The sequence below is a fragment of the Schistocerca americana genome, chromosome 7, assembly GCF_021461395.2.
Source record: "Schistocerca americana isolate TAMUIC-IGC-003095 chromosome 7, iqSchAmer2.1, whole genome shotgun sequence".
Taxonomy (NCBI): Eukaryota; Metazoa; Arthropoda; class Insecta; order Orthoptera; family Acrididae; genus Schistocerca; species Schistocerca americana.
In genome coordinates, this window is record NC_060125.1 from 573,386,963 (window position 1) to 573,406,596 (window position 19,634).

The 19,634-nt window shown below is 41.9% G+C and overlaps 1 protein-coding gene across 1 annotated transcript in view; it reads right to left on the minus strand.

The window, feature by feature from the left end:
- Positions 1-19,634, minus strand: part of LOC124623099 (odorant receptor coreceptor-like) — a 108,977-nt gene that overhangs the window by 52,363 nt on the left and 36,980 nt on the right. Inside the window, exons 3-4 of the mRNA XM_047148890.1 lie at positions 17,235-17,403; positions 1,561-1,769 (exon numbers count right to left, since the gene is read on the minus strand). Coding sequence (XP_047004846.1) covers positions 1,561-1,769; positions 17,235-17,403 — 378 coding nt within the window. The remainder of the gene's footprint in view (positions 1-1,560; positions 1,770-17,234; positions 17,404-19,634) is intronic.

Below are 19,634 nucleotides of genomic sequence, written 5' to 3' on the forward strand. Positions count from 1 at the left end.
GTTGGGAAGGCGAATGGTCGACTTCGGTTTATTGGGAGAATTATAGGAATGAATGCTTGACATGTGAAGGAGACCGCATATATATCACTGGCGCGACCTATTCTTCAGTACAGACGGCCGTGGTGGCCGAGCGGTTGTAGGTGCTTCAGTCCGGAACCGCGAGACTGCTACGGTCGCAGGTTCGAATCTTGCCCCAGGCATGGATGTATGTGATGTCCTTAGGTTAGTTAGGTTTAAGTAGTTCTAAGTTCTAGGGGACTGATGACCTCAGATGTTAAGTCCCAAAGTGCTCAGAGCCATTTGAACCATTTGTTTTTATTCTTGAGTACTGCTTGTGTGTTTGGGATCCGTACCAGGTCGGATTGAAGAAGGACATCGAAGCAATTTAGAGACGGGCTGCTAGATTTTGTACCGATAGGTTCAAGCAACACTTCAGTGTTACGGAGATGCTTTGGGCAGTCCCTAGAGGAGAGCGACGATCTTTTAGAGAACCACTGTTCAGATAATATAGAGAACCGACTTTTGAAGCTGACTGCCAAACGATTGTACTGCCGCCGGCGTACATTGCACGAAAGAATCACGAAGACAAGATGGGAGAAATTAGGTCTCATACGGAGGCAGAGAGACAATAGATATTCTCTCATTCTGTTTGCGAGTGGAACGGGAAAGGAAATGGCTAGTACTGGTACAGGTTACCCTAAGCCACACACCGTACGGTGGCTTCCGAAAATTTTTTGTAGTTGTAGATGTAGGTCCCATCCATCCAACGTCTTGGTGACGCGCAGCAGTCTTACTCCTGGTCTTATAGAATGGCGACCCAAAGGGTATGATTTCAGACCACACCTATTATTGACCGAGTAAACTCTGACTTCACTACGCTACACCACGTATGTCCTGCTCCCTCGAGTGTTATCTCTGATGTGACACTAAACGTAGAGCCGTTTCTTCTGCAGGACACACGCCACGTGTGTGCCTATGAACTGTGTGAGTGATGCTCATCTCCAGTGATGGGTAAGATCTCCAGCTCAAGCCCCGACAGGACTTGCGTGGCACCAGTGCGAAAGTCAACACCGTCCTAATGCTGTATTCTGCAGAGGAAGAACAGCAGTAAGCCAGCTTGCCTCAAGAGAGGATATAAATGCTTTGTGGTACCCTTCTTAACAAAATGTACATGCCCGTAGGACACAGAAGAGGTAACGTCGAAGTCATAGCTGCGTTCATACTGCCAAGTTCTTGTTGATCCGATTTTGCAATCATCGGCGTAACTCAAAGCATGAAGTTTCTTTCCGTTTCCTCAGCAACTTTTCTATTTTGTCAAGCGGCTTGTATTAAGCTATCTGGATGTATTTATTCATAAAATATCCTCAACTGATTGCGGTCGCTTTCAAGCAATTTCTTTTCTGTATTGGTAACATGATCGTTGCTGGTCTACCTCATGTAGTCTGGAACCCAGGAACCTTTAGAAATCACATTTCGGACTAGAGGATCTCTTGATAATCAAGGTACAGCAAGGGTCGTCCAGATGCGTTAGCCCTACAGACATGCGAGACAGCGAGTGACCTTGGACACGAGCCGCCAGTAGGCGTCCCTGCGGAGTGTGAAGTAGGACAGCCGGTACCAGGAGCCGCCCACCAGACTGGAGACGGGCAGGTTCTTGCCCAGCTGCTGCACGTCCGCGATGTTAAGGCCGATGTCGGCCAGCTCGCACAGCAGGTGCATCAGCAGGCACGACCACACCAGCGGCTGGATAGTGGCCCACAGCGGCTGGCCTGCGAAACCAGCCACCTCTTAAGCGGCATACAGCTGCGAAAGAGCGTCAGGCATGCGAGCGCCGCGTATTCGTGTTCATTTTTATTTCAGTTTTGTGTAACTGGACATATCTAGCATTGTTGGCTTCTGGAAAAATCGTCAGATTGTAACAGATAACAAAAAAGTCCAGAAAATTCCTAAAATTGAATTACGATACTGTCATATTGAAAGTAATATGGGAAACAGTATTACATACAAATAATAATAATAATAATAATAATAATAATACCCGTGGAGGCCCGGGCAAAGAATAGGCCTCCGGTATGTTCTGCCAGTCGTAAAAGGCGACGAAAAGAACAAACCACTAATAGGGCTAACCCCCCTTTTAGTGTGATTAGTTGGTTCAGGACAGAGCTAATGAAGCCTCGGACAAGCGCTGTCATGGTCGGGGACGACGTTTGAACCCTATGCCCGTCCACAATGGTAACGACACTGCTAGCCACACGGAAAATGATATAAATCCAAATAGAGGTGTTTTGCAGGATATGCTTCCTGCAAACACTCTAGGAGGAAAACAAAGACAGAAGATGAGATGGTCAGATGAAGTTAACAGACACCTCATGTTCTGTTATTACCAAGCAACAAACTTAGGAGCCAACACAACTGGATACAGATCACAAGTATGCACAACATTTATTACCAGACACCCAGAATTAAAATTTTTACCAGAACAACGACTAGCTGATCAGATCCGTGTAATAATCAAAAATAACAGGATACCCCAGTCAGAATTAGAAAACATCAAACAACAAGTACAACTAATACTGGAACAAAATAATGTGCAATCAGAAGAAGAAGAAGAAAATACAGTAATGGACTTAAACATCCCAGAGCAAACAAACAAAGAACATCACGCATCAATTAAACAATCAGAGGAAAACGAAATCTTAAGACAGCCACCAGAAAAAGCACAAATAGAACACGAAACGACACACATGTTAGATATAGAAGAAAAATTTCAGTTGACATATATAGAATACAAAGACACAAATACAGACATTAGACCATTCTTGCATAGACCACCAAATAACCCACAAGTCGAAACAACAATAACAACTATCAACACTATCATACACAACAAAATAAATGAAAATACAACTATGGAAGAATTACAACTACTGGTTTATATAGGAGCACTCACTACACTAAATATACACACTAGGCAGAGATCAGAACCAAACAACACACAGAAGAAACCCACAAAACCAGCATGGCAACACAGGCTACAGACTAGAATAGAAAAACTGAGAAAAGACATCAGACAGCTAACACAATTTATAAGAAATGAAATGTCACACAAAAAACGAAGAAGGTTAGGTAAAATCTCACAACAAGAAGCGATAGAGCAATTAGTTGAAAAGAAGCAGAAAATACAAGCATTGGCTAAACGACGTAAAGGATACAAAAAAAGTGAAAATAGAAGGAAAAAAAACCAAATATTCAACACAAACCAAAAGAAATTTTACCAGACAATAGATAACACACACATTAAAATAGACAATCCACCAAACATAACAGACGTGGAACACTTCTGGTGCAACATATGGTCAAACCCGGTACAGCATAACAGGAATTCACGGTGGATACAAGCAGAAACAGACGCATACAAGATAATACCACAAATGCCTGAAGTGATAATTTTGCAACCTGAAGTCACCCAAGCAATTAATTCTATTCACAATTGGAAAGCCCCTGCAAAAGATCAAACAGCAAATTTCTGGCTAAAGAAATTCACCTCAACACATTCACATTTAACTAAATTATTTAACAGTTACATTGCAGACCCATACACATTCCCTGATACACTTACACATGGAATAACTTATCTGAAACCTAAAGATCAAGCAGACTCGGCAAACCCAGCTAAGGATCGCCCCATAACATGCCTACCAACAATATACAAAATATTAACTTCAGTCATTACACAGAAATTAATGACACATACAACACAGAACAAAATTATAAATGAAGAACAAAAAGGCTGTTGCAAAGGAGCACGAGGATGTAAAGATCAACTGATAGTAGATGCAGTGGTGGCATATCAAGCTAAAACTAGACGTCGCTACACTACACATACATTGATCACCAAAAAGCTTTTGATAGTGTACCCCGCTCATGGTTACTACAAATATTGGAAATATACAAAGTAGTTCCTAATTGATACAGTTACTAAACATAGTAATGAAAAATTGGAAAACCACACTTAATATCCAAACAAATTCAAATAATATCACATCACAGCCAATACAGATTAGGCGTGGAATATAGCAAGGAGACTCATTAAGTCCTCTCTGGTTCTGCCTTGCTCTGAACCCACTATCCAACATGCTAAATAATACAAATTATGGATACAATATTACTGGAACATACCCACAAAAAATCACACATTTGCAATACATGAATGATCTAAAACTATTGGCAGCAACAAATCAACAACTCAACCAGTTACTAAAGATAACAGAAGTATTCAGCAATGATATAAATATGGCTTTTGGAACAGACAAATCTAAGAAAAATATCATAGTCAAGGGAAAACACACTAAACCAGAAGATTACATATTGGATAACCACAACGACTGCATAGAAGCGATGGAAGAAACAGATGCATATAAATATCTAGGATACAGACAAAAATAGGAATAGATAATACAAATATTAAAGATGAACTAAAAGAAAAATATAGACAAAGACTAACAAAAATACTGAAAACAGAGCTGACAGCATGAAACAAGACAAAAGCTGTATATACTTATGCTATACCAATATTGACCTACTCATTTGGAGTAGTGAAATGGAGTAACACAAACCTAGAAGCACTCAGTACACTTACACAATCACAATGCCACAAATATAGAATACATCACATACATTCAGCAACAGAAAGATTCACATTAAGCAGGAAGGAAGGAGGAAGGGGATTTATCGACATAAAAAAACCTGCATTATGGACAGGTAGACAATTTAAGAAAATTCTTTCTAGAATGAGCAGAAACTAGCAAAATACACAAAGCAATCACCCTTACAAATACTTCAGCTACACCATTGCAATTTCATAACCACTTCTACAACCCTTTAGGTCACATAACATCAACAGATACGAAGAAAGTAAATTGGAGAAAGAAAACACTACAAGGCAAGCACCTGTATCTTCTAATACAGCCACACATTGATCAAGACGCATCCAACACATGGCTTTGAAAAGGCAATATATACAGTGAGACAGAAGGATTCATGATTGCAATACAGGATCAAACAATACACACCAGATATTACAGCATGCATATTATTAAAGATCCCAATACTACAACAGATAAATGAAGGCTTTGCAAACAACAAATAGAAACAGTAGATCACATCACAAGCGAATGTACAATACTAGCAAATATAGAATACCCCAGAAGACATGACAATGTAGCAAAAATTATACATCAACAACTTGCCATACAACATAAACTAATAAAACAACATGTTCCCACATACAAGTATGCACCACAAAATGTACTGGAGAATGATGAATACAAATTATACTGGAACAGAACCATTATAACTGATAAAACAACACCACATAACAAACCTGACATCATACTCACCAATAAAAAGAAGAAATTAACACAAGTAATCGAAGTATCCATACCCAATACAACAAATATACAGAAGAAAACAGGAGAAAAAATTGAAAAATACATCCAACTGGCTGAGGAAGTCAAGGAGATGTGGCATCAGGATCAAGTTGACATTATACCAATTATACTATCAACTACAGGAGTCATACCACACAATATCCACCAGTACATCAACGCAATACAGCTACATACAAACTTATATATACAGCTACAGAAATCTGTAATTATTGATACATGTTCAATTACCAGAAAGTTCCTAAATGCAATGTAACATATACCTTACAGTTAAAAGGAAGTCACGCTAGAGCAAGGTCCGCGTCGCTTTCCATTTTTGACCAGACATAACGTCTGAGAAAAGAAAGAAAGATAAAAATAATAGCAATCACAATCATATTGAAACACTTAACCGTACAAATTGCAAAAAAAAGAAATCAAGGTGGAATGTCGCATCGTTTTGTAATTAGAAGAGGAGTGAGGAAAGATGATAAACTCCTACCAAAGCGCTTGTACTGTGTTTAGAGAAAGTGGTCCAAGAGAGGCGAAAACTAAAATCGGGGCTTAAAATTGGCGAACCAATGAAATAGAAAAGAAAAAATATTACGACATTCTCCAACCTACTGCAGATGGACTGGAGATTCTACGACAGCACACTTAAACAACATTAAAAACTCTTAAGGAAATGGTAAAAAGAGTGTTCCTCCAAATGTAAGTGCAACGTCAGTGCTCGTCTAGCAACAAAGTGGGACCCAAAATTCGTAATACTAAATACGGGAAAAATAGAGAGTTTTCCACTTCAAATATTTAGTTGAAACTCTTCAGGAAACTGTGAAGGGAAATAGTGATTACGATACTCTTTGTCATAAAATCTGAAGCAGCTTTCTGACTCACAAGGGACGACTCTTACAAGAAATTTATCTTAAGATACACAACGTAGACACTACATCACATTCACCAAGCCCGAGTGTCTTTATGGACCTGAAACAATTTTTAACGGAAAGAGATATACTGAAGAAGTCCAAAAGGCAGAACGAAAAGTAATTAGGAACCTTTTAAACCCAAATTATACTGTAAATGCAATAGTCTCGAAGTGAAAAGTACACCGCCGTATAATTGGATACGGAAAAAGAAAAACAGGCTAAAATGTTTCTCCTTCTTTTTCTTGTGCTTTTCACCCGAATTGTCATAGGCTCGGGACGGTTATTAACGGAGGTAGGATGGTCAATTTAAGGGTTGCCCAGATGCCCTCAAGCCACCGCTTCTGTACCCCTCCGGAGGGAATATGTGTACGCCAACTGTCTGCTTGCGCCAGTCGGAGTGACCGTGCGGTTCTAGGCGCTACAGTCTGGAGCCGAGCGACCGCTACGGTCACAGGTTCGAATCCTGCCTCGAGCATGGATGTGTGTGATGTCCGTAGGTTAGTTAGGTTTAATTAGTTTTAAGTTCTAGGCGACTGCAGACCTCAGAAGTTAAGTCGCATAGCGCTCAGAGCCATTTTGTCTGCTTGCTGCGTTATTCATGCGAAACTGAAAGAAATTTTTAATTGTTTGTTATTCGTGTAACTGAAGCGGGACCTAGGTACCTTCCCGGTATTCACGTAGTTGAATGTGGAAAACCACCTAAACACCACATTCAGGCTGGCCGACACACCAGCCCTCGTCGTTAATTCGCAGCACCGGGCGGACTCGGTCTGGGCTGGCGCATCTCCCCGTCTCTGAAGCACCGTTTTAAAATGCACAGCTATCCATGCGAGTGCAGGATAAAATTCATTAGATAATACATGAATGGAAAAACTCAGATTAACTGTTCAGATTGTGTAATTCTGCGGAACATGCTGTAAAGCTAAAATCGAATAATAAGCATTTTTATGCAGAAAATTCACGAATGGACATTTCGCATGGCGGAAAAACTGGGCAACGCAGGAACAACTTGATCTGGTGAGCGATTTGGATTCCATCCTGAGAGAATGGAGGTAATAAGTTCACAACGAAAGGTTTAGATAATAATCAGAAAATGTCCCATGTTGTCAATGACATGTTCCAGAACGGTCCAACCTGATTAATATCTATAATAATCTGATAATAATGTGAAATGAATTTCCATTAGCCAGCGGAGTGAGCACTAAACCGAAACTCCCTAACCGATGGCTACTGTGTGCCGGACTGTTGCTGTAACCCAGAAACTTTGCCTTCGCAGCCAATACCTCTACTTTTAAGTCAAGCACGTATGACCCTCCTCTACGAGTTCGGCACGTAGGAGGGAAGATACTCGCCAGTGGTTCGTAAACGGTTCCTGGATATCTCAGTAGGTACAACAATTCCCACGAAAGGCAATGGCTCTGGGTTCGAGACCCAGTCAGGCGCACAGTTACTATCGGACTGTGTGCTACAGCACCGTTGCTAGATGCTTTAATCTGTGTAAAGTGAAAACAGTAATGGCTGTAAAGGGCAAAAATCTATATTTCTTCAAGAAAAGAAAGTCAACGAAAATAAATTACAGGCAGGCAGGGCCCAGTGGGAGCTGTAATTACCATATGCCAGTGAAACATGGTAGACATGCTAATGCGTTAATGCGGAACCGATTTACGCTGGAAAAAAATGGTTCCAATTCTTACCACCATATGGAAATTTGATGCAATAGAGCAACTTGTCCATGTCGCCGGTCCTCATACTGAACACATTGTGTAAGCGGCAGTTAATAATGACATCGGCGATATGTATTTCCCACTCCTTTCACTTTTTCCGCCCACGTCTCGTTCCTAATCCACTACACATGGAAAAATTTCTATACGTCTTTCCTGTATTAACAGCGCCAGATATGCACTTGGTGGCTAAAATTGGAACTAATTTTTTTTCCAGCGTACATAAATTCCACATTAACGCATGAGAATATCTACCGAGTTTCGCTGTCATATGGCAATTACAACCTTCACTAAACCTCTGTAAGTAGCTGCACTTTAATTATAGCCACCTGGTACATTTGAACTGAGAGCGGTGATAGTAAATGTCGTTGCAAAAGTTGTGGGATAGTAGGGAAGATATGGCTCTGAGCACTATGGGACTTAACTACTGAGGCCATCAGTCCCCTAGAACTTAGAACTACTTAAACCTAACTAACCTAAGGACATCACACACATCCATGCCCGAGGCAGGATTCGAACCTGCGACCGTAGCGGTCATGCGGTTCCAAACTGACGCGCTTAGAACCGCACGGCCACACCGGCCGGCGGAGTAGGAAAGAAAGACGAACGTACCGAACACAAAGAATAAAGAGTAGGGAAAACAAAGAGGCGTGATTGACTGCGATAGGGTAAGAGCAAATAGGTAAGACAGGAGTAATTTAGAGCATTTGATTTAGTGTTCGATTGAGACAGCTATCCTTATAAGTTAATTTTTGGGGAAAATTACGAGCGAGCTGGTGCGTTCCTGACGCCAGTTTCCAACGATTGTCATCTAGATCCTTGAGTCGACTTCGATGCTTATTTGCCTTCTTCACATCTCTGGCGGCGGGATTTAACGGCAGCGCGCGCGCTCTGTGAGAGGCGGGTGCGGGTATCCGCGGTGTGAGGTGGAGTGACGTCACACTGTGTTCGTATGTAGCACGCCGAGAGGCCGAGTCGGCATCACGAAGGAGCGTGGCCAGCCGCTACGACGTGTTTAATCGTGCAAGGCACCTCCATTGCCCATGGTGATGGGGTTTTCCTAGAGGTTGGAAGGACAAGTTCCTTTGAGTCTGTTACAATTGGAGTCGTCGAGTTGCTTCGGTGGGTTGTGTGCATCTTAACTGAATATTCCAATGCACTAAAACTATTAGGGACTGTTCTAGCTGCTTACCACTCAGTTCGGTGTCGTGACTTGATATCTAGACGGCAGTTAAGGAAGTGTAGCTTCGCCCAACAAACAGACACGACGCATGGCTGCATACGTAGCTAGAAGTGCAACAATTAGTGCGTAAGTCGGTGTATGGCTTTCCAAGCCACGCCGGGATGTTTCTCCCATTCTACCTTGTAGTTCATTATTGTAGTCTGGCGTTTAAATATGCACCGAGATAATTGTGTGTCTTTTTAAAGTATAGGCCATTTTTTCATTGGTGGTTTTAAACAATTGGTTCATTAAATTGTATGGGCGGTGACTGGCCAAGAAACTCATGGAGGTTAATTGTGGTTGCATTTAGTTGTGACGTATATCACTGAAAGTTATTGGTAACCTGTTCTCTAGATAAGATTGCGTGTCTCATGCCTCAGAATATTGTGTGCCGCTGGTGTGATTTATGTTGCAGATCATTGGCAGTGGTCGACGCTAGCAATCACTGATCCCAGTACCACGGTGGCAGCGTGATATTTAAGGCCCTCCCCGCCCACCGCCCACTTGCATATCGGGTTACGTTGTTACTGTATTGTGAATACATCTTTCCGGTGAAGAGTTACGGTATCTGAAGTTTAAATTGCAGTGCAAAGTAGAGTACATTTCTATATCATTTTCTGTCCCGTGGATCTATTGTTTTGGTTAAAATCCTTTGATGTGCTCGAGTCTATCTGATTCATACGCAGAATTAAAGCGGCCTCATGTTAGGGGCTATTTGTCACATTTTTATGTTCTAGTAGCAACGGTTTTATGAATATTTTTCATTATCAACGTGGTTAACCAAACTTAAAAACATTGTTTGGTGAAATTAATGCACCTCCTTAGTCATGGAAGTGGTTTTTGTTTTTAGTAGTAAGGCTTTTATGAATATTATTTTATTTAAGGAAAGTTGGCTAGCCAAATGTTGCAAGATATGTGATTTGGACTTAATGATTCAGTGAAATATTCGAGTTTTAGCCAAACATCAACGTTGCAGCGAACAGTCGGCTTTCTAGGAATTCTCAGTGTATAACAAAGAAAAATTAGAATGTCATATTAAAACACAAGAATATGTAAATCGTTAAAGAAACTTTGTTGTACTCTCCTCAGTACATTTGAGTTGTTGTATGAAAAATTTTTTTCCTGACTGGTCTATATCACTGCTTTCTCCAAAATTATGGAAGAATTTTAAGAATGGTGGAGCTGTTTTATACCCCTAGCTGCTTCCCCTGGGTCCCACACTTCATTTAGACGGTGAAGAATTGTCTATTAAAAGTTGGTTGTGCATTGATGATAAATGCCGGATGCACAGGGATGTACTTTACTTTCAGTTGAAACTGCATGGAAAAATGGGGTAACAAACTATCGGAGTCGGATCCACGGAGCTAGATGTAAGAGTTGCTCTACAGCTGCTGTGTGCTGGTTCAGCATGTTGACGAAGGTAGTTTCGAGCGATAATTAAAATGATTCTCTCGTCTGGCAGCCACATCCGGAAGTTTGTAGAACTGCAGAACTTAGGAATTGTCTGCCAGATCCTTCTTTTTACATTTAAAGTATCATATAACTTCACTGCTCAAAACTGAATTTAGCAGACCTGTGAGCATTTCCGTCGGATAAGAGCTGTAGTAATATCACTGAATTTTCAATATGGAAAACAGTGGCATTGAAATAATTGTCGTAGACTGAAATTGCAAAAAATGGCTTTGGGTTGGATCCACATAGGACTTTGTATGTTAAAGACATTGTATTTATGTTTTGTACCCAGCTACCTGGTGTTAGTTGTAGCTGTAATAGACGGTTTTCTACATCACACACAGCCATGCCAGATGCAGGATTCGAACCTGAGACCGTAACAGCAGCGTGATTCCGGACTGAAGCACTAAGAACCACTCGGCCACAGCGGCCGGCTGTAACTTTCAGTCCGTGGAGTAGTATACAGGTCTTATTCCATCGCGGGCACGACACGTGGTTCCAGTGGTCAAGAAAGTACGTTATTTGGATCACTCAGAGTTCCGTATTCTAGCTAAATGAACCGGTAGTGTCTTAAGATATAAGTCTTTGATGAAGATGCATCTAAAGCGACGTTGATCAGCTTAGTAATGTCGCGGATGCAGCCTATTCACTCTGGCTGTACAGCGATCGATTTGGTCTGCTGATCGCCTATTTTGACAGCTTCCTTTCTGGGTCTATTATATCGCAAAAGTGAGTCCAGATTGGAAAGCGGTCTACTCTCAATTGTTGTCGAGTCATAATATTGTCTTCGAGGAAAGACTTGGAGAAAAAAATGCATCGGCGGCAGGTTTTACTCGACTACAGTGAAATGGGAAATTTGACAGTTTTCAACGAGCATCCTAATTTGTGCATCGTAGGATGGATCGACGTCCGCAACATTGACGAATAACATCAGTGATTTAAGAATCTTTTGAAAAATAATCGGTGGTAGCACTTTTTTCATGGGTTGCTTCAGGACCAATAATCCATGTAGAATGCGCGATTGATAAATTATTCCTTGGAAATACGAGGATTATTGAGGAAAGCAGATCTGATCGATCGCGATTTCGAAAACACACTGAAAAACTTTTCTTTTTTCAACAGTTACCTACACTTCGCTGTTTCTTCTCAACGTAGGCGTTGTTCTGACTTTGAAATGTGTCGTAGAGGTGTACCAAATTTACAACACTCTCATCATACAAGGCAGCAGCCTGTGCTTTCCACCAATTCTCCACGCTGGTCCACAGCTAGTTGTGTGAGCCAGAAAATTGTCCTCATAGCCAGCGTCTCATATGATGAAGCTCAGGGAGAGCCACTTACGGGCTGTATTGTAGGTGATTGTACACTTTCCATTGAAAACGCTGCATGAGCATCTTCATTGCCGAGAATTCCCATGAAAATGTAAACATGTCGTTGTCTGCAATACATGAGGCGTCGTCTCTCTCCTGACACTCATAGTTGGCGGAACTCAGCATTTGCTGGCATTTATGTTTACTTGACGTCAGCCCCAACTAAGAGAGTACCTGACACTGCACACCATCGCACTTCCTTTGACACATCGGGTGAAATATCTGGAAGTGATACTGAACCGGAAACTCAGCTTCAACGACGACGTTCAGGGTAATTGCAACAGCATCATGCACTTGTTTCACCAATTATACCCTCTATTGTCGAGTCAACATCTGAAAGTGATGGGCAAGCTATGTCTCTACCGAACAACAAACCTGCCACCAATGTCATATGGATGCTACCTCAAACCGCTGAAAACTATACAAAACCGATGCCTACGGTTAATGCTTGGAGCACTTAGATGGGCAAGGATCAGGGTCTCAGTCAGGAATTGCACGTGGAGACCATCAGTGAAATAATCGTATAATAGACACAAAAGTTGCTCGCTACCATTGAGGCTTCAAGGACCAGTACGAAACATCTTGATTATGTGGAATCTTGTCGTCCCCGAGAGGTGGCATCGCTTCAGAGTCCCCCGCACCATCATCGAGACAGCCCAAAGACATAACGAAGTAACGCATGTTTATAAGCAAAAAAGGAGAAAAAGTAATGTAACGTAATGTGACAGAAATATAAACAAACTCCTTAGGAGGGTTAAAGGACATAGTACCTAATATCCTTTCTAGTGGAAATGAACAGAAAACTACCCCTACACCCTTTACACTAAAAAAGTCCAGCAACAAGGTAGTATTGGTTCTGCGAAACCTACAACAACAACAACAAAAATCGCTGAAGATTATTCTGTCCCATCTTGGCGTGGTGGTACACCATCCTTCTATTGGTTCTAATTAAAAAACAGTTGTAGGTTGCAGTATGTTCACTACTAACTTCAGAACGACACGTTTCGCTCAGGTAGGGCATCATCAGCTTTCCTGGAAAATATAAAGGGACACCGATATTGCAACACATCCGGCGTGGTCCTATTCTGGACTACTGAAAAGCAAAATAAGCTTCGAAAACCGACCGAATAAAATAGTATAGAGAAACGTAATTACCTCACGTAAAAGATCAGAAATTGTCTTCCCAAAATCATTCGTCAAAAAGGCATAATACCGCATAAAAAATACTAAGTAAGAACTTATATGGAAAAATATTTAAAAATAGTGCAATAAAATCACTGGGATCAGGCATTAGTAGAGAGTGAAGGAGAAACCAAAAAGTGCATATTCCCTCATGGAGGAGACGGCAGGCTTAGCAGCGCAGTACAGGACTTTGCGAGCAAACAGTGAACAGCCCACACTCTACAACGACCCGAGAGGCCCATCCGTTTTCATATGGAGTACACGCACGGAAGATACGAGCTCATGCAAGACATTGGGCTATTTGAAATAACAGTTGACATGCGGTGCCGTCGTAAGGTTTACATTGTGATAACGGCGTAAAATTCAAATTGTAATGGATGAATTAGAAAACAAATAAAACCTAATAGATGATAAGGGAATATATCGTACACATTGTAGAACATGCTAGACCGGAAACTGTGCACTGAAACATAGGAAACCCTTATGGTCAAATGCGTTGTACGACAATAATGAAATACAATACGTAGAGCAATAAAATGAAGATTAGACTACAAATCTGTAGCTGAACGATAATAATGCCAAAAAGGTAAAATACAACTGCATGCTCGTGACAAGCGACCGAGGCCCTGGTAATGAACAGTTAAAAACTAATAAATTTGTCTATAAATGGGAAACATGCAATAATAGAAAACATGATTCTTGCTGCATAACTAATCATTGAGTAATGTATCCTTCTTAGCGCGTGAATGTTTAACAATTTCGATCTCTTCAAGCAGACTGAGGCTCTTACATTTGGAAACGTGGTGCAAAACCCGTACGTTTCCGAGCATATGTGGCTGATGGCCACTGGATTACTTTGCTTAGCGAAGGCGAAATTATGCTTAACCTGTTCCTTCTTAGTGAGTAAATGCTCCTGAAACCTAATCTTGGAAGCCCCTCCCGATTGGCCTTTATCAGCTGCTTGATATTCACAGCACTCGATAATATATAAGCTAGAGGCAGCATATTTACGTTTCTGTGGACGCCTATTGTGAATTCATTGACCCGGTCAGTGTGGCCGAACGGTTCTAGGTACTTCAGTCTGGAACCGCGCCACCGCTACGGTCGCAGGTTCGAATCCTGGCTCGGGCATGGTTGTGTGTGATGTCCTTATGTTAGTTAGGTTTAAGTAGTTCTAAGTTCTAGGGGACTAATGACCTCCGATGTTAAGTCCCATAGTGCTCAGAGCCATTCGAACCATTTTGAATATATTGATACGGGATTTTATTGTATGTGGTATGAACTGTTCTTATATTCTGACCACGAAAGCGTTTAGTTCGGGCATAGGACACATTACCTAAAAATCGAAACTTTGCTGACCTTTTATTTTGAGGCGCAGGACCGAGGGTGCTTTCTCGGTCGCGTGGCGATGTCTAGTGCACGTATAATTTGTCAGTGATGGAGGGGCTGTAGCCATTACTTTCAGATGACCTGACGACGAGCTATCCGAGCGTAAACATCGTTCTTAATAAAGCACATTCTGCAACCTACGACTGTTATTTAAACAGTAGAAAGAATCACTGTTTGCTAGGCATCTTCAAGCGGCCACTGCGCGCTCAGAACCGACATACTCAAGACACTGCCCAAAAGATTTGTGCAAAGCTTCATCGGATCCCGCGGCCCCGAGTGGCTGCGCGGTTAAAGGCGCCATGTGACGGATTGCGTGGGCCCTCCCGCCAGATGTTCGAGTCCCTCGGGCATGGGTGTGTACGTCGTTATTTTAAGTTGGTTGAAGATAGCTTAAGCACTGCTTAAGTCTAGGAATCGATGACCTCAGCAGTTTGATCCCCTACGAATTTACACACGCACACGCACACACACACACACACACACACACACACACACACACACACACGAACACACACACACACATCGGATTCCCTCTGTGGCTTACAATTTGCACCCGACCGAACCTTACTTTCCAAACAGCCTGCGTGACATCCAATTGAGTAAGTAATATATTAAGTACTTTACGAATGGGGATACGATGTAAAGTGACGAAAGAGAACGATCGTAACCCGGAAGTCCTTCCATGGCCCACGCTCTCCGTGGATCTTCAACGAACTGAAAATATATTTTTGATGTTTTCTAAAATTCTGCGTGGTGTCTGTTTGTTCTAAGTCGTGTCTCCCTACCACTTTCGCGCAACGACGCTCTGAGCGTGTTTTTTAGGGAATTGACAAGCTTGAACCTGGGACCTGTTGCAGCTAAGGAGACGCCAGACCACACGTGACATGTAGAGTTCAGAAGAGTTCAGTGAGACTACCGATGATATAATCAAATACTTAATGATTTCAACGTCAGCTCCACTGCACTCCCTGTACAAGAATTTTAATACCAAATAAATTTAGTGGAAATGATTCTATGCTTTTCTATTTTTAGTTAGCTGGTAAAATAACGTCGAAAAATCGGTTAAGTTTACCATTGGAATTATTATTATTGATAAATTGTACTATTGATCAAAAGAATTATTTTAATACTTGATGATAAAAACCAACTGCATTCAACAAAAAAGTGAACGAATATTCCCTGAATGGGTTTCCAAGATCTTTAATGGATCGAAGGATGACATATGCCATATCACATCTATAATCTAGGTTTAACTTAAGTTTCATAAAAGGGGAAACTATCAAAAATGGTCTATAGTGACCCTCAATTATCTTTAATTACTTATTTAACTTGTCATAAATTCCAGTGGCTGATGTGGCTTCTCAATAATTATATAACAGAAAAATCATCGCATTTCAGATTTTAACATCTAGTAGCAAATGCGAATACCACGAAGTTTAATTGACGATCAACACTAGTATTACGTAAAAAAGGGATGTAACAGATAAGACTTCTGCAGTTCTGAGTGAAGCCTTATGTGCTCTTATGCAGCATCGCGTGCATTCATTACCTTGTTGGTGGTTAGGCAGCGTCAGGGGCGGCTGGCGGCGCAGCTCCACACACCTCGCCGTCTCGGTAGCAACTTTCTCGAACTTATCCTTACTACTGTTTACCAAAGTTGGTTTGAGAAAAGGGTATCTGGCTGTGTTTTCAACTGACCAATCAGCGTCTCATTGTTAACCTTAAGCTATGCCTACAAAAGTTCTGTCTATCCAATGAGAAATGTTATACTTTTTGTGGTGGGGCAATGCTCTTAACGTTTGCTACGTAACAGAGACGCATATAGTCTCATGCTAAAACTTGCAGTTGGTGTGGCCCTTTTCGTGTTATCATAAGATCTATACTGCTCTTCTGGAGGGCTCTATCTTTTAACATGGGCTGGGGATGGACCTCTTGGCGGCGTGCTGACAATGCGGGTGTCCCATTGTCCTGCTCCTATCGTAGGGGCTTATAGCCTACACTGCTCTCGGCTTCTGTTCTCGTTTCTCCCCTCGTAACTGCGTCTGTTTCATGGTGGGAAGGTATGACATGCATTTAGACGTTCTTGTGTTAGTCTGTGATATTCCATTTGCTCACTCGTTGATCGTATTACTTTGGTAAATTTAATGTCAGGATTTATTAGGAGCTATGTGACATACTGCCGAATTTGCTATAATGTCAGGGTTTTCATGGAAAGTGTTGGATTTGCCTGACACCTTACAGTTTTTGGGAACACTTTGATCGTTATGTTAGCTGTGTCAAGATTTTCTTACAGATGGGAGAAGAAGGTTTCAGAATCAGCGGAGTTCCTTTTCTTTTTTACCCTGTAGTGGCAGTTCATCAGGTCTGTTTATTGCAGAACGAAAGAAAGCCTTTTCGTGTTCAGGATGACTTAGGATGCGGCAAGAATAGTTACGTCGGAAGATGTAGGTTTGCTATAGATCTGGGACGCTTTTGACATTGCCGGCACCATGTGAAAGGCTTCCTTCCAGTTCAGGTTTCGCGCACTGGAAGCTCTCGGGGACAGAGCTCACCTGGCCGTGGCAGCAGCCCAACGAGCCGGCACAGCCAGACGTTGAAGCCCAGGTAGTGGCGCGGCGTCGTGACGTCGCCGCGCAGCGTCTGCAGGAGCCCAGGCGCCCGCTGCCCCCGCGCCCGCTGCGGCGCGCCTCCCGCCTCCGCCGCCCCCGCTGCGTCCGCCACCTGTCGCAAAGCACGGCGCCTCACTGGCCACATTCCGCGTGCCTGAACGCCGCTGCGCCGCGCCGCGCATTTTCTGCGGGAATGCCCCGCGTGTGCCAGCTTTATGGACGAGACTCTGGGGACGCAGAACGTCGCCCAGAAAGAAGCACCCTTCACGCACTTGGCTGGGCTCCAGCGCGCGGCCGTGACAAATTTACTTCGCAGAGAGCTTTGCCACACTCCTTAATAAGTCAGACAATGCACTCAAGCTACTCACACAGACATTAGATTCTCTACCGTTGAAAATGTGAGTGCATGTAAACTCTCAAGATTTCATATTTTTTCCAATTTTATATTTATCATCTGAATACCTGGTGCATTACGCAGTTATCAATCAAATTTCTCAAACGCAACTACTTCTGCTTTTATAAATCGAGTTATTTCTAGATCAGAGGAAGTGTATTTGTGTCACGAACGTACGCAATAAACTGACAATTCCTTGAAATTGCCGGTATATATGTATTAATTTCCACTATGCATTAAATTCATGTATGCATTAATATATGCATTAAATTCCTCTCAGAGTATGCTGATACAACAGCTCCATAATTAGCAATTACAGACAACCGCTCGCTCACAGAAAGATCCGTACCTAAAGACTGGAAAATTGCTCAACTCACACCAATACTCAAACAGGGAAGTAGGAGTAATCCGTTGAATTACAGCTGCATATCACTAACGTCGATTTGCAGTAGCGTTTTGGAACATATACTGTATTCTAACATTATGAAGTACCTAGAAGAAAACGATTTGTTGACACATGGTCAACACGGAATCAGAAAATATCGTTCTAGCGAAACACAACTAGCTCTTTATGCTCATGAAGTAATGAGTCCTATCGACAGGGGATGTCAAATTGATTTCATATTTTCAGATTTACAGAAGGCTTTCGACATCGTTCCTCACAAGCCTCTAACCAAACTGCGTGCCTATGGTATATCTCCTGAGTTGTGCAACTGGATTCATGATTTCCTGTCAGAAAGGTCACAGTTCGTAGTAACAGACGGAAAGTCATCGAGTGAAACAGAAGTAATATCCGGCGGTCCCCAAGTAAGTGTCATAGGTCCTCTATTGTTCCTGATCTATATTAACGATGTACGAGACAATCTGAGTAGCCCTCTTAGATGACCAAAACGAATTGCAATAAGATTTAGATAAGACTTCTATATGGTGCGAAAAGTGGAAATCGACCCCGAATAAAGAAAAGTATGAAGTTATTCACATGAGTACTAAAAGAAATTCGCTAAATTTAAATTACACGATAAGTCACACAAATCTTATGGCTGTAAATTCAACTAAATACTTGGGGATCACAATTATAAATAACCTAAATGGGAATGATCACATAGAAAATGTTGTTGGTAGAGCGAACCAAAGACTGCGATTTCTCGGCGAAACTCTTAGAAGATGAAGCAGGTCTACTAAAGAGACTGTTTACACCACACTTGTCCGACCTATTCTGGAGTACTGCTGTGCGGTTTGGGATCCGCATCAGGTGGGACAGGCGGACGGCATCGAAAAAGTACAAAGAAGGGCGGCTCGTTTTGTATTATCGCGAAATAGGGGAGATAGTGCCACAGACATGATATGTGAATTGGAGTGACAATCATTAAAACAAAGGCGTTTTTCGTTGCGATGGGATCTTATCATGCAGTTTCAATCACCAGTTTTCTCCTCCGATTGCGAAAACATTCTGTTGGCACCCACCCACATAGAGAGAAATAGTCATCACGATAAAGTAAGAGAAATAAGGGCTCGCACAGAAAAATGTAAGTGCTCGTTTTTCCCGCGCGCCATTCGAGAGTGGAACGGTAGAGAGACAGTTTGAAGGTGGTTCACTGAACCCTCTGCCTGGCACTTTATTGTGAATAGTAGAGTAATCATGTAGATGATGTGTAGATGTTGTCTTTCATTCAGTTGCAACAAAAACTTTAGACACGGTCAACGGGGAACGAGTCATCAACACGACCAATATTAGTAAGGTGAATAAAATATCACCCAACTCCACTAGATTCCATCAGGACACCGGCAAATTTACAACAGAAAGACTAGTCAGGCAGTTAGATTCTATATAACCACCAATATTCTGAGGAGTAAAGAAGAAGTATTTAAATCCCTAGACCAGGAAAAAGAGTAAGTGATGAGTCTAAGAGCTCTCAGTTGGCCAACTTTTGTTTTGCTTATGACTTTCC